This window comes from Oreochromis niloticus, linkage group LG6 (assembly GCF_001858045.2).
Source record: "Oreochromis niloticus isolate F11D_XX linkage group LG6, O_niloticus_UMD_NMBU, whole genome shotgun sequence".
Taxonomy (NCBI): Eukaryota; Metazoa; Chordata; class Actinopteri; order Cichliformes; family Cichlidae; genus Oreochromis; species Oreochromis niloticus.
The window spans coordinates 37,755,628-37,770,613 of NC_031971.2; the positions used below are offsets into that span (position 1 = coordinate 37,755,628).

The 14,986-nt window shown below is 40.4% G+C and overlaps 1 protein-coding gene across 2 annotated transcripts; it reads left to right on the forward strand.

Annotated features, from left to right (window-relative positions):
* The first annotated feature begins 4,101 nt into the window (after positions 1-4,101).
* Positions 4,102-9,312, forward strand: LOC102081533 (uncharacterized protein C22orf31). 2 transcript variants are annotated; one of them, XR_003220315.1, is made up of 6 exons: positions 4,102-4,293; positions 6,947-7,036; positions 7,357-7,452; positions 7,599-7,888; positions 8,067-8,940; positions 9,061-9,312. XR_003220315.1 is itself a non-coding variant. In XM_005470096.4 (5 exons), exons 1-5 carry the CDS (start codon positions 4,291-4,293, stop codon positions 8,299-8,301), a joined length of 714 nt encoding a protein of 237 aa, XP_005470153.1. In that variant the 5' UTR covers positions 4,102-4,290; the 3' UTR covers positions 8,302-9,312. The 2 variants fall into 2 exon arrangements, 1 of the variants encoding a protein (XP_005470153.1); XM_005470096.4 differs by having other exon boundaries at positions 8,067-9,312.
* The last annotated feature ends 5,674 nt before the right edge of the window (positions 9,313-14,986 follow it).

Here is a 14,986-nt window from a genome sequence, read left to right on the forward strand (position 1 = left end):
ACCAAAGTATCTCCTTGTAAACTACAACATTTTCTGCCATAGCCTTCCTTTGTGCTGGGTTATTTCTCCCCAAAGGAGATTAAATTTTGACTGAGGTTGAAAGAAACCTAGTTTACAGAGAAGGAAAATAGCAAGAAGGAAATTTCATCAACACTTGATTTAGGAGAGGAATGAAACATGGCAATAATAATTAAAAAAAAAAAGCAATACCTGTTTTTCCTTCATTATAAAATTCTTTCAAATTAAAAGCTTCTTAGCAATCTTGTTTTCTGTCAAGTTTGTGTACAAGTTTTGCTTTTCTTAAGTGTTTTTTTTAAGAGGAAGTAGGATATTTTATTATATATTATACCTGCGTAAGGAGATCGTTATCTACACTGTGAATTAAAACAGTGTTTTACATTCGTATTTGGTTTGGCTGGATTTTTCTAGTCTAAATTATTCATAATGTTGAAGCAACGCTTAGAGATCCCAGCGTTGTACCACACGGTTTATTTATATACAGCAAATCAGCCGTGGCGTTGTGCTGCACATGAATAATATATATGCATAGGGTTTTTGATGAGTGCTACTGTCAGCTGTAGGCACGTTCAGGCTCACAAACCTCCTGCTTAATAGCCAGAATGTCTCATTAATTCTCGGTACAAATAAAGTGAGATCTCCAGATGATGCTGCTTTTCATTGGAAATCACACCTTTAGGGAATAAACCATGTAACAATCCCTTTTAGCTAATACATGCCAGTTCTGCTTAACATTTCTCACATTTTACACTTGCGTACAGCATGTCCTGTTAAACCCTCCAAGTTGTACATTTTCTCTTTATGAGCATTTGAGGCTTCCAGTGAATACAAGTGAGCCAGAGCCATCCGAATGTGAGAAGCAGCGTCTTTTGAATCAGCATGATTCGTTGCCTTTTTGTAGCTTTGATATTGCACATAAGGCCACTTGACATTCTCCCTCCTTCTTTCTGAAGTGCTCACTCTGAAGCCCAGAACAGAGGACAGCTGACTGCTTTGTTAGATGATGCATGTCTCATTAGCCTTTATTGCAGTCTGCCAGGCACAACTTTATCTACCAATTCATTTACCTACAGTCACATATAATTCTAAGGTTTTATGAATAAGAGCATACTAAAAGAAAAGAACTCATTTGGTCCTTCGCAGGTCTTTAAATTAGGTAAATAGAACCTCCGATGAACAGTATGAGGTGACACGTTGCAGTGTGCTGTTATTAATTTAACAAATACTAAGCCAAAATGCAGAAGCAGTGTGTGAAAAACTAAGTACATCCTATAATTCAGTCATTTGTAGCACCACATTTAGCTGCATTAACTTTAATCTTCTCTGTTTGACTTTATGAGTCTCTCACATTGTTCTGCAGGAAATTTGGCCGCCTCTTCTTTACAGCAATGCTTTGGTTCATTGAGATTTGCAGGCATTTGTTTATGCACTGCTCTCTTGAGGTTCCACCACAGCATTTCAAATGGGTTGTAGTCTGCACTTTGACTAAACCTTCACAACATCCTGATTCTTTTCTTTTTCAGCTGTTTTGCTGCAGATTTGCTGCTGTGCTTAGAATCATTGTCCTGCTGCATGGCTTAGTTTCAGCCAGGCTTTAGCTATCAGACAGCTGGCCTCACATTTGACTCTGGAATACTTTGGTATAGAGGGTTTTTTCTCCAAACTTTGGTGGACAAATCAAGCGAGGGAACACAAGAGAACATGAAAGCACAACACAACAACAACGGGACACAGAAGACATGATAGACTTGACATGAAAACCAGGGACTAAACTCAATGAAAAAACTAACACTTTACAAAGAAATCAGAAAAACATCCCAGACTCAAAATGCTGGGTTGAATGACCCAGAACAATGACACCACTATTGTTTCTAGTGTGGAGATGTTTGTGCGCCAGTTTGCTATCAGAGTTGCGTTGTACTTAATTTGCCAGAATCGTCCCAAAATACAAACACATTTACATGTGCTGTGTTCGAAATGTGCATGACATCTTGCTTGATTGAATGATTGATTAAAATTCATTTGTTTCCCTTTGATTGTGAACACAGAACACCAGGACATTTAGAAAGATTAATTTCCCCCCAAAAAACACACAAAGGTAACCTGACGTCAGACAGAACTGTGAACACATTATGTTCTGATTCTCAAGTGTGAACCAGGCAATCATAAGAAAGGACAGAAGAGAAAATGGGATTGTATTAAATGTAAAAGACGAGAATAATTATTTGAAAGATGCACAGAATGGCTGAGAATCACTGCTTTATATTCCAGTATATGCTGAATTGTTACCAATTTTTATATTATGTAAAGGTACAAACTGAAGAAACAGTGCTCATCCCCACTCACAACAACTCTGTATTAATGACTCTTCCCCCCGACTGGTGACCAAAACCATGCCGCCAAACTGCCCCCCACAGCCCAACAGGGTTAGTCGATCTCCTCCAAGATTCATTTTCCCTTTAATATGTCACCCGTCTGCATCCATCCATCCTTTTATTGCTGCTTGTATGGCTTTGTTAGATTCATTCAGTTCAGTTGATGATTCAGTGCCCTTTCATAATACAAGCACCATCTCAGTCAGCTGAAGTGGTCTGTACTGCTTTGCTCTCAGACCCGAGTACTCCACTCCGCCTACACCTCTCACAGTGTTGGGGAAGGTGAGCCACAGCTCACTGTTGTTCGGTGTTATGGTAAATGCTCCTCACGCTGGTTGTGTGAGCTCGTTCAGCTAACAAGTATGAACATGTGGCTCTGAGTGCTCATCACTTGCCTGTGTGTGTGCGTGTGTGGGTCAAAGTTGCCTTTTCTGTGGATGCGACAAGTGCCAAACTGAAGTGGCACAAATCTTTCCACTGGCTGCTCTGTCAAATACAAAGAGACATCACCATTACTGAAGACATCACTTCAAAACTCAAGGTCACGGTCAATTGGCCCTTATCTCCCTCTTCTTCCTCTCCCACTCTCTTTTTCACGTGTGCGTGCTGTCACGTTGTCTGTTCACTGAAATGAGTAGTGATTATCATCCAGTATCCAGAAAATGGTGACGGCAGAGTTGTTCCCAGTGCAAATAGTTGGGAGCAAAAATAATTCTAGAAAAATAAGTGAACTTTCCCTGAGAGTGAAATATCACTTTCCTAAACTGCTGATGCCAAATATCAGGTTCATTTTTGCTGGAAGGAGGACACACGATAGACACACACATTCATTCAGTTAACCGAGTGTTGTCTAATTTCATATGAACTCATTGATCACGGGGAAAAGGAGACATGTCTGGAGGATGTGTGCTCCATGATGCCTGCATACGGTCATGAATGAATAGGTACCCGTGTATGTGGTGATCGATTATCTTGTCAGCACAAGCTGCTGGCAATTACAGAGAAGCTGCATGAACACAGAGGTAATTCACACATCTCTCAAATTATTGACAAAGCTGTTTAGTAGGTTTTATGTCAGATGGAGTCACATTTAAAATCCTGCCTCCAAAGTGTTTCTGTACCCCAGGTGCCAAACTTCTGCGTGAGTGACTAAATGCTGCAGTAAAGCTGGCACTGAATAATCCGTGTACATGTTTAAGATAGCATATTTATACAGCACTATATTTGTTTCATCTAAACACTTCAGTTTATGTCCATTCAATCCTCCTCCAGAAATGGAGAGGGAAAGTGGGCAGAACCTCCCCAGGGCTGAGGGGCATCAGGGGGAACTGTGTGTCAGTCAATTCAGTTATTATTAAAAAAAACAATAGAAGGTGCAGTTGTGCTACATTTCACACTTACTTTCATCTAAGGCCATAATGTCTCATTTATGTAAATGCCTGCTGCCACTGAGTCTTAGTCCCCTGCCCCAGGGACTAGGACAGGGGTGGGCAATCTCAGTCCACGAGGGCTGGTGTCCCTGCAGGTTTTAGATCTCACCTTGGGTCAACACACCTGAATCACATGATTAGTTCGTTACCAGGCCTCTGGAGAACTTCAGGACATGTTGAGGAGCTAATTTAGCCATTTAAATCAGCTGTGTTGGTTCGAGGACACATCTAAAACCTGCAGGGACACCGGCCCTCGTGGACTGAGATTGCCCACCCCTGGACTAGGACATGAAGAGAGGAATCAAGGTGAACGAGGTGACGTCAGTTCCTCAATGAGGTGGGAGGAGCCAAAGATTAATACCTGAGAGGCGGATTCAACAAGCAGCTAAAACTCGGGCTCATCACATACGAGCTTAGCTTCTTATCTACCTGGACTGCCGACACCGTCAAAGCTTAATTTTTCAGAGATGGTAAGTGATCTCAGCAGGGACAAAATACAACAAAATGATGGGTATATAATGTTATGTGGATATACTACAGTAAGGTCTCTTTTGGGGTCCTCAGTGAATTTTTGCTGCAGGGCTCCAGTGTTGCTTTATTTACTGCTGTTCACTGAAAAGTGAGAGAAAAATTCATTTTTATAAAAACAGATTTGTTTTGTTTGTTTGTTTAATTTGTTATTTTTGGATTAGTTCATGAAGCGTATCCCTTAAAACAGACAAAAAGGTACATTTTAACAAAAACCGAAGCATTTATTTAGCCATTCATTTATACATTAATTTGTTAGTTACATTGTAATTTTGGTGAAACAACTACGTGAGATGCAGAGAAACATCAGAAATCAGTGTTTAACTTTGGCCATCTGGATTAATACTAGAATAGAGGAAAGTGGGGATTTTAACAGCTACTTACATATTTATGTGTTTGTTTTTTGTTATTGTTGCAATTTTAAGAATGAGTTTTGTATAACTGGCCCCTTCAGGCACACTTAGGAACTACATACTCAAACTGTGTAGTACTTTAAAAACAGATGAATTTATTTTTTTCATACATTAATTCAGTTTCCTTGTAATTTTGGAAAATAGCCAAACGCAACTATTTGTGGCGTAACGATACAGCAGTCATACAAACCAAAACCCTATTACAGAGTCATTATAATATGAACATGAGAGTTCACATCGGGGTTAGGGTAATTAATTGAAACCACTGAGTAATTCCAGTAAACGCGAGTGATTGGTTGAGTGAAATCTGGATGAAACGTTGGATAAAAGAGGTGAAAAGAAAGCCTGACACATTTCAGTGTTATGCAAATAAAGACGGGCCTCGTCCTTCAGCTCCACTGGCTCAGCGGGGCAGAAAAGCCAGGTTTTCACAGACTCGACGATTTCTTTCAAAGCAGCACATCCACTGACTATTTTCTTCAGCATGACCTCCACTGGAAGCCATGCTGACTCCGAGAACACCGCTTTCATCACGGAACATGTGAGGTTTCAAGGTTTTTAGAAAAGAAAAAAAAGGGTAGCATCAAAATGTGCTGCCAGGAGGCCACGAGAGAAGTTTGTTGGGTGATATTAATTACTTGTGAGTGCTTTAGACCTCAATTAACCCTACCCACTGTCTGAGAAGAGTCAGACAGCGCAGTTCAGTGCGTGCAGAGCTGCATCATGTGTGATATATTCGAACCTTGTAAATATCTAATGTAGATATGACGCCATTGACTTCGAAAAAATACTGAATTAAACATTAGGTCTGTACCATTTAAATAGTTTTCGTTCAAAAAAACAAACATTTTTAGGAATTTAATAAAAAGAAAAGGAAAAGAAACTTTTTCTAGCAAGGACATGCAAGTTGAAAGTTTGTGATTTCTATTCGTTAGACCAGGGCTGGATTAACTCAAAACAAGACCCTATAGGCAAAAATGAGCTTATGGTCCCCCGTTAGGTTTACATTTCAAAATCGACTTGCTTGTAAGTAGTTGGTTGTTCATCCCAAATATATTTAACAATCTACAAAACAATATCACAGAACTCACCCTTCTATGCAGCACATAGAGATAACAAAGGATTTATTAAACACATGTTCATTTGTTAAAATTATCCCACTTTTGAATGAAGCAGACAAGTTTCAGGAAAGTTTAAAAAATGGTAGTGAGACCTGCTGTGATGTGTGGTTTGGAGATGGTGGCATCAAAAAAATAACAGGTGGTCATGTAGTGCAGGAGTATGTCTGAAGGTTCTGAGTCACCCAGGTCATCATAGTCTAAGGAGCTTGGAAAGAAAAGCGTCTGGATTTCTTTAAGTTTCCTTGAAGGCGTTTCAGACCAGCCACACACTCAAACAAAAACAGGTTTATCCCAAAGACAAAACTAAACACAAATTTAACAACATAGTGTTTGCTGTACAGTGTATCGAGGAATGCTCAGACCTCTACATTGGAGAGACCAAACAGCCACTTCATAAATGCATGGCACAACCTCGACGGGACAAGGCTTGGCTGTCCACAAAGGTCACTCTTTCGATGATGCCAATGTTCACATTTTGGACAGAGAAGACAGATGGTTTGAAATCCATCTATGTCCGCTGTGAATGACCATCTTTGAACAGAGGCGGTGGCTTACAACACCAACGGTCTGACATCAATAATCCAGTTTTGAGATCCTTCCCAGACGCTTTAACGCCCACTCACATCCTGGGCCATTTGACCTCAGTAAATCACATGATAGGGTGGGGCTAGATTTCACCATGGGTTCACCCAAAACCTTGGCTGATTGTGACTTACACGCGTTTTCACACCTTGTGTGATTAGGCAAGAGGAGCAATAGGGGGTCCATGACCCTCGTGAGGGCTCAAAATCTGAGACTCTCAACCAATTGCTCTTAGAACTGAAGAAGCTTCTCGGATGAGAGGTGAAACATCTTCAAAGAAACCTGACGAAGTCCAGTCTCTTTTCTTTCCAAGCTCATTAGACTAGTGCAGGAGTATTTACTATCTTTATTTTCACTAGATGCAGACATATTCAGCAAAATATTTCTTAAAACAATTTTTTTTAAAGAAATACTCAATAAAATTTACCAGCTGCTCTTTTTACCCTTGTTCTAACATCTGTGTCTGTGTGTTGTTACAGTGTGGCAGGCCTTTTCACTTGGAGGATGATAGCCGCTGCAGGAAGCGAAAAAGAGTCGGCTCTGTTCAGCCTGGATGCGCCCTTATCAAGGTAACACTTAAGCTTACTGTGCAGGACACTCATCAGTAAAAGATCTGAGCATCTTTTCCAGCTGTGAAAATACTTAAATGAAAAAAAAAATGTGCAAAGAGAACAATATAATAACTTCATTGCTTTATACTTTTAAAATATATGATTCATTAATATTATTTACTTCCAATAGATGCAGATAATATGTGACAAGGCTTGCACGACAAAACACTCTTTATTTGATTATTATTCTTTTTTAAATTCCTTTTTATTCAACACTTGTTGTCACTTTAACCTTATTCACCCTTAATTCTAACATAGACCTGTTTGTGCTGTTGCAGTGTGGCAAGGCTTTTTACTTGGAGGACAATAGCCGCTGCAGGAAGAGGAAAAGAGTATCCTCTTGTCAGGAAACCTCTGGAGCTGGCTGTAACAAGGTAATAGCTGCGCTTACTGATTGAGACAGAGTGGGCATTCTAAATTCAGATATATCTGGAAAAATAAACACCCATGTGGTCTTAGAATAGAAACAAATAAAACAAAGTCATTAAATTAGAAACAATCGGCTCTTCGCTTATTCCAGGTCCAGGATTTCATCCCAGAGGCCAAAGCTTCCAGTTGTCCTGACCTCCATCAGGTCATCACTGTAACACAACTTAGCACTGCTGCTCTGACACCTGCGCGGGCCCAAGGATTCACTGAGCCATCAACTACTTCTCCTGTCCAGGATTTATTCCCCACTCCTCAGGCCTCTCCCACTGAGCTGAGCCCCGGTGGTGTCCTGGAGCAGAGAGAGACACCTCTGTTGATCCATGGATACACCGTAGAAGAGTATCAGAAGATCTACCACTCTGTAGTGGATGATATGCTCAAGTAAGTTGATTTTTATTAAAATAATTAAAAATCTGTCTCATAGACACTTTACCCAATTTAAATCTAAAATAAGAATAATGAGAAATTCCTCTTTATTTTTTGGAAAATTAACTAAGAGAGATTCTCTCATATTTTTTAAATCAGAAACAATTAATTTGTGTGTGTTCCTGTCTTACAGATATAAAAATGGGCGGCCCCGGCCATATACTGTTCAGCTTGGCCGTATCATAAAACAGCGCCTCTGGGAGAAACTTAACTGTCCACAGATTAGTTTACAAGAGGGTGATAATGGACTACTGATGGTCAGTGAATTACATGAGGACAATGTTTATCCTCCTCTTATAGAAGTGGACATCTCACATGAACCGGATCCCCGGGAGCCTTCTTGGGGAAGGAAAGCAAAACATTGCTAAATACAAACATTCTGTAGAAAAAAATCAAATTGTAAATATTGATCAAAAGACTCAAAAAGACTGAAATCAGCTGTAAATATTAAACAGACACAGGCTTGACCTTGATACAAGAAAAAACTCTGGCACAAAACTCAACTGCGACCTCTGACATCGAGTTACATCTCATTCTCCACCTACAGCAGCAAACATCCATGCTCCATATTCTACCTCATGCATCCTGAACTTTAAGTGAACCCAGCCTTCCATCAACATCTTTCAGGAGCCACCCACAGCCTCATTTTTTGCCGCTTCAATCCAGCAGCCTCCGAAGCCTCTCATCCGAAGCCTGACCCGAAACCTGCAGCTTCTCCCAGTGCACGATTTCCACCTTTGTCTGCAGCCGCAGTTGATTACAGCAGCTTTATGCCACCAGCTCAGACTCAAGCCTTAAATGGCAGCATCCAGCGTGAACCCTGATTCTTGCAGTCTTTTCCAGCAATGAGAAAGTGTCTGCAGCATCTATACATTGTGCAATTTCACCTGTAGCCTTTAGATCTGCCAACATCCAGCAGCCAGATGTTGCCTCTCCCTTAATATAAGGCTCTGAAAGCAAACAACAGCCTCCTCTAACCGTCAGCCTGCATCCCACATCCACTGAGTGTGAGATAACTTTTAAATGACGACAGCATGTTTAAGGTTTTTCCTCAGCATGATGAATATGTAATGTGTTTTCACTTTTTTTCTAATATGATGATTGGATGTTTTTAACCAAACATCAAGCTGCTGCCTGGGCTCCCCGCATCACTGAGCAGATTTGAAGTCTGGGGACCAGAATTGCAGCTCAAGGAAGAAGACTACCCGCTGTGTAGCCCAGCAGACATATGTACAGTCTCTGGGGGGAAAATCACTGCTCTGGGAAGCTGCAACCTGTAGTGATAATCAGCATAATCATCTCCACTTTCTTGAGATGTTTTTTGTTTGTTTTTTTATGTGAAAAATGTATTTTGCAAATAAAACAATGCGAGTGAAAAAGTGTTGTAGTGGATTTTCTTTTCTTTCTAGTGCATCAGGTGCGTAAGACTGCACACTATGTACACTCACACTGACATGGACATGCGTATTTTTTCCAACCAAAGTCAGAAAAGGATTTTGAGTTTATTTTGTATTTTTGATTTTCTCTATTATATTGAAAATATGTTAAGTTCTTGTGTTGTAGGTATTATTAGTCAGGATTTTGTCAAGTTTTATTCTAGTTTTTGTTTCATCTATGTCTCATGATTTATGAGTCTTTTTCTTGTCCTCATTGTTTTACTTTTAGTTACACCCATGCTCTCATCTCCCTTATCAGTTCTCATGCGTCTCCCCATGTGTTTTGTCTGTGTGTCAAGCTTGTGTTGCCATGTCTACGTCTCTCAGTGTTTCCTGTTTTATTTTGAAGAGTCTGGTGTTTCCATGTTCAATGTGTTTTGTTTTACTTTCACTGTGGTGTCACTGTGTTAAATCCAATCAGTTGTTTCCCCATGTGTTTCCACTTCCCCTGATCACCTCCTGTGTGTATTTAGTCTGTGTATTTTCATTCAGTCTTCGTCAGGTCGTCTGTTTTCCTCCCTCCACGTTACTTCAGGTTTAAATTCTTTCATGATTCATGTTTCCTCTTCATAGTTCCTCGCATGCACCTGTCCAGAATCATGTTCATGTAACTTTTGTCATAGTCGTCATAGTTAATGTTTTAGTTCTCGCCCCCTGTTCACCTTGCTTCATTTTTGTATTCATGTTTTTTCAGCCTAATAAACGGCTCGCCTTTTGTATAAACTCAGTTCCGTCTCCTTCCGTGTCTGAACCTGGGTCCTCCTCCTCACTCCCACACAGTCAGCTTCAGCCAGACTGTGACAGGATCTGGGTTTAAAACAAACCTTATGAATTAACGACCACATTATAATAACAAAGACTACAGTCAGAGATCACGTCTCACACTGAAAACTCTTGTGCTTCTACGTTCTCCTCCCGTTGCCTCCCTCTATCATCTGTGTGGGTGTGTGCTTGGCATAACTTCTTCTGGCACCGGTTAGCTCAGTTGCAGCTCATTACCACTTACCAAGAGTATTTACCTCCAACTCTTCTCTCATTGCTTGTTGCTCCCTTAGTATTGCAGTGAAACTCAGGCTGCCCTTTGATGTCACACTTTTGCTACTCTGTGAACCTGTGCTTACCTGCCGTGCCCTCCTTCGTGCTAGATGGCTCCCTGACATGCTAGTCTGACGGCCCTTGCACTTGATGAAACACACCTGCAAAAACCAAGAGAAAAACTGTCAACTGGAAACGATTCTGAAAAATTCTACTTGTTTTGGACCTTCAGAGAATTGGACTTTGTAAACGTGAAAAAGAACAATTCTTCATTCCCAGCTTTGAGTATTAATGCAAACCTTAACTTGTGTATTTACCTGATTGTTCCCATTAAAGACTGTTGAATTTTTTACAGTATGCCCTGCCAGTGAGTTCTTCTTGCTAAGCTATGATAAAGTCAGTGGGTCTTGCAGAGTTACTGGCAGAGTTTTTAATCTCTGCCTGCTCACTCCTCATTTGGTAAAACATTTTCGGCCTGTGTCCACCCGCCTATGGCATTAATTTAGGAGGGCATTTTAATTATACCTCCTAACCAAAACTGCAGCAATTAGTCCAAAGAAATGTAATTGGAAACAGTATTGATTATTGATGAGGGGGCCTTGTCTTGCATATAGTAACCACCGTATTTGCTGAGTCTTGGTCTATTTGGCAAAAAGAAACAAGAGATCAGATGTCAAAAACTTGCATTCTGGAGTTACTCACTTGGTCATTTTCTGCAATCAACAGCCAGAAGTGGAAACAGTCATTAGTAGCAGCTCTACTCTTGTCACCAATTTGCCACAGCCTGCACCCCAGAGTCTATGCAGCTCTCATTTTCAACATGCAGGAAGGATAAGCAACTATGTGCCTGCAGCCTCCAACAACCAAAATAATAACAATAAAAAAATAATCTGATATCTATGTAAATATCAACCTCCTGTGAGTATCATTTAAAGCCCACACTGAGGCAAACAGTGTGAGCCTGTCTTTCACATTTCAGTTGGGGACTTGATGGATTTACAATTCATATTCTCAGTCAACCTTGAATGTGAATTATGAAGCCTGAGACTCGCATCGGAGCTGCTCAGAGGGTAAATACTGATCATCATAATGCAACTTAGAACAAAGCATTAATCACTGTAGCTGATTTTATTGATGTGCTGTAAACTTGGCTTAAACAGCAATAGATGCAGGATTAAAACACTTTAAAAAAAAACAAACTTACTCATATTTTATGATTTTTATGTTTTATTAATGCATTTTATTTCTTGTTGAACTTGATTTATTAAAGTGCTGGGTGAATAAAAAGGTTTCTGAGGGACAACATTTCTCTAAAATATGACTGCAGACGAGCCAACGATTGATGCTCCAGTACACCTCTTCTTCTTCACAGGAGTCACCCGTATATTGACATCCTATTCGAGGATCACATGATAGCAAAGCTTCTTCCTATGAACACTCACTTCCTCAAATCTATACATTCATTAGTCTCTTTTCTCTCTGGTCTTGTAGAAATCAATCTGTGGAAAAGGGATTATAAGCCTTTTCCTGCCCCAGTCTTATTTGGCACCAGCTCCTGAGATCTAGCCCAGTTGATCATGTCACCTTAGTCTCTACATGACAGAAAAGCACATGAGGAGAAAAAAGTAGACTAATCTCCTCTTTTTTTCTCACCACCATTAGATATCAGTCATTCCAGGGTCCCAACCTCTATCACACCTGGGAGATTGGATTGGTTCCCCCCTGCAGTGGACACTGTGGCTGAGAATCAGATATATACCTGTGAGTTTCTTGCACACCGGATTGCTAGTGCGGTAAGCCAAGAGGCCATAGCAATGATTGTCGCGCTGGCGAATGCAAAGACAGGGATATTTTCATGCTCCATCCATCTGGTGTAGCATTTTCATGTTTTCTGATGAGCTGACAGCCCAAAGAAAGCTGTTAGTCATCAGAGCGCAGCATTGTCCTCTGTGCCCAAGACAGACCATGTTGTGCTTGATTAAAGTCATCAAGGCCTCAGAGCAAATCTATTTGTTGACTTAGAACAAACTGATAAACATGTTGATTGTACTCCCTCAATTAAACAGCTCTCAGTAATGTCACGACCGACTGCCTGAGTGAGTACACAGACTACTGATTTTTTTCTCTCTCCACGAGGCTTCTTTCAAAAACAAACCTTTGGCTCCCGCTGTTTGAGAAATGAGTGTGAAGCTTTACAGCAAAAGGATGTTTGGAACAAATCATGTGTGAAGATGCACTGTTCACCTGACTCCTGCAGGTGATGAGAAAAGCAAGGCTGTGCACACTAAACCTCATTATTTTGTTGAACAAGAACAAATAAAATGAGTGTTTCGTTTTAAAGACACGCCTGACTTTAGAAGGACCCGCAGCTGAAATTTGTACGGCAAAAATGACCGTGTGAAAATAATGAGACAATGTGAAACTGCTTTTTAACTAATCATTTAATGTTCAATCCCAACTTTATTAATTCACTCGTAGCTTGATGTCAGCGTAATTAAATGTCCAAAGCAGGCAGCTGGTTTTAGCAGACAAGCTCTAAAAACTCATGGAGGGAGAATATATTAGACTTATTTCTAATAAATATTACTAAAAATGAATGTAAATGTTGCTTTTTAGCATTTTAGCAGCTCTCTGTTAAAAATATACATTAACTGTTTTTGTACACATGTGGGTTTACACTTGGAGGAAGAGGAGATACAATCATGGTCCAAGCAGGCCTTCCCCAAGGGAAGGTGCACTGCTGTTCTCAACTCAACTGATTAACACTCCAAAATTACCACAGTCCTCAGCAACAGTAGCACTTACAAGGTCTTGAGGCGAGACCCCACAGCAGCTACAAGAAGAAAATAATATATTATCTATAACATCCTGAAAAACCTGAGGTGGGGGAAGCCATATTAATACCCCAACGATGCTACACCCTGTATATATGGACCTCCCAAGAATCATAAAGAAAGAGCCCCTTTCTGACCCATCGTTAGCAGTAAAAACTCATCTGCTGACTCCAGGTGAAACCATGCAGTCGTTTGATGTTGTTTCACTTTTTACGTATATACCCACAATCAAGGCAGTTGATCCTGTCAGGAAACAACTACAGAAAGACAGCTCCTCAAACAAGCTTCACCCCTGTTTAGGTTTGCACCCTGTTGGACCTCTGCCTTACCACCCCATATTTCAGATACAATGTGGGTGTCTCCTGGTAAAAACATGCATGTGCCATGGGCTACTGATTGTCACCAACACAGCCAACCTTTAAGTGAAGGAAGTGGAAAGTAAAGCTCTGGGCTCTTTGATGGGGACAAGACTTGGGTTCAGATATGTCAGCTTCGCCTGGGTCAAAATCAGAACCCAAGAGGTCCAGTCCTTCACTTGATGTGTTTTCCACTGAGTGGATAAAAACATCAAGTTCACCACAGAGGATACAAAGGAAAAGGTTACCATTTCTGGAATGTGTTGTGTTCATTTATAGAGCGTGGAAGCCTCAACAATGAATTTTACCTGAAATCCACACACAGAGACTAATACCAGCTCTTTGACTCCCGGCACCCAGTGGAACACAAACAATTAAAGAAATGTCAGATAACAACCAGGGAGAAAAAGACTAACAGACAAAACAGCATTGTAGATTTGTTAGAGAAACTCAGAAGAATTTTCTCCAAGCATGACATTTCAGTGCACTTCAAACCCAGCAACACCCTCAGACAAAAACTGTTGCATCCCAAGGACAAAGCAGCCAAACAAAAGCTTAACAAGCTCGTATACGGTGCAGTGCAGTGAGGAGAGCTCTGATCTCCAAACAGGAGACACCAAACATCCGCTCCACAAAAATATGGCACAACATAGATGAGCAGGACAAGACTCAGCTGTACATCTGCACTAGGACAAAGGTCACGCTTTTGATGATGCCAAAGTTCACATTTTGGGCCGAGAAGGAAGTCTGTTGGAGAGAGGAGTAAAAGAGGCCATCTATGCTTGCTGTGAACGACTATCGTTGAGCAGATATGTGGGCTTACGACACCAGCTCGCATCACAACTCACATGATGAATAGAGGTGTAACGACCCTTAGAATCACCTCCAAAGTAGATAGCCCCTCACTAAGGGTTTATTACCTGGGACTTTCCACCAGTTGTTATAGAACAGAAGCTGCGTCTTTGATGAAAACCTAAAAAACTCCAGCTGCCTTTTTCCCAAGTTCTCGAAATCACCTGGATAACCAAGAACGTACAAACAGAACTAATCTCTAAGTTAAACTAATATTTCAAAGTCACACTGCAGGGCAGCTTATGGCAGCTTATTGATACAATTAATTAAATATTAAGGAAAATGATTGAAAAACATGACTTTACAGCACTGATCAACAATTTCTTACAAATAACCAAAAATTTACTTTTTATCTTCATCATATTTTGACTATGACATCAATAATTCAGCAACTTGTGTAAAAACTGGAACTTTGAATTATTCTCCTGAGCCGAGTTGTTATTTGTCTGAATTTTCACAGCTGACTTAATTTTTTCAATTATCATTATGAGACCAAATTAAGGAAAATTAACAGAACGAACAAAGGTAACAGATTTTAAC

Excerpts from the sequence above, each read along its gene's own strand:
- LOC102081533 (XM_005470096.4), top strand. Across the intron at positions 7,037-7,356 it reads CTGGATGCGCCCTTATCAAG|TGTGGCAAGGCTTTTTACTT; the intron begins GTAACACTTAAG and ends GTGCTGTTGCAG. Across the intron at positions 7,453-7,598 it reads CTGGAGCTGGCTGTAACAAG|GTCCAGGATTTCATCCCAGA; the intron begins GTAATAGCTGCG and ends CGCTTATTCCAG.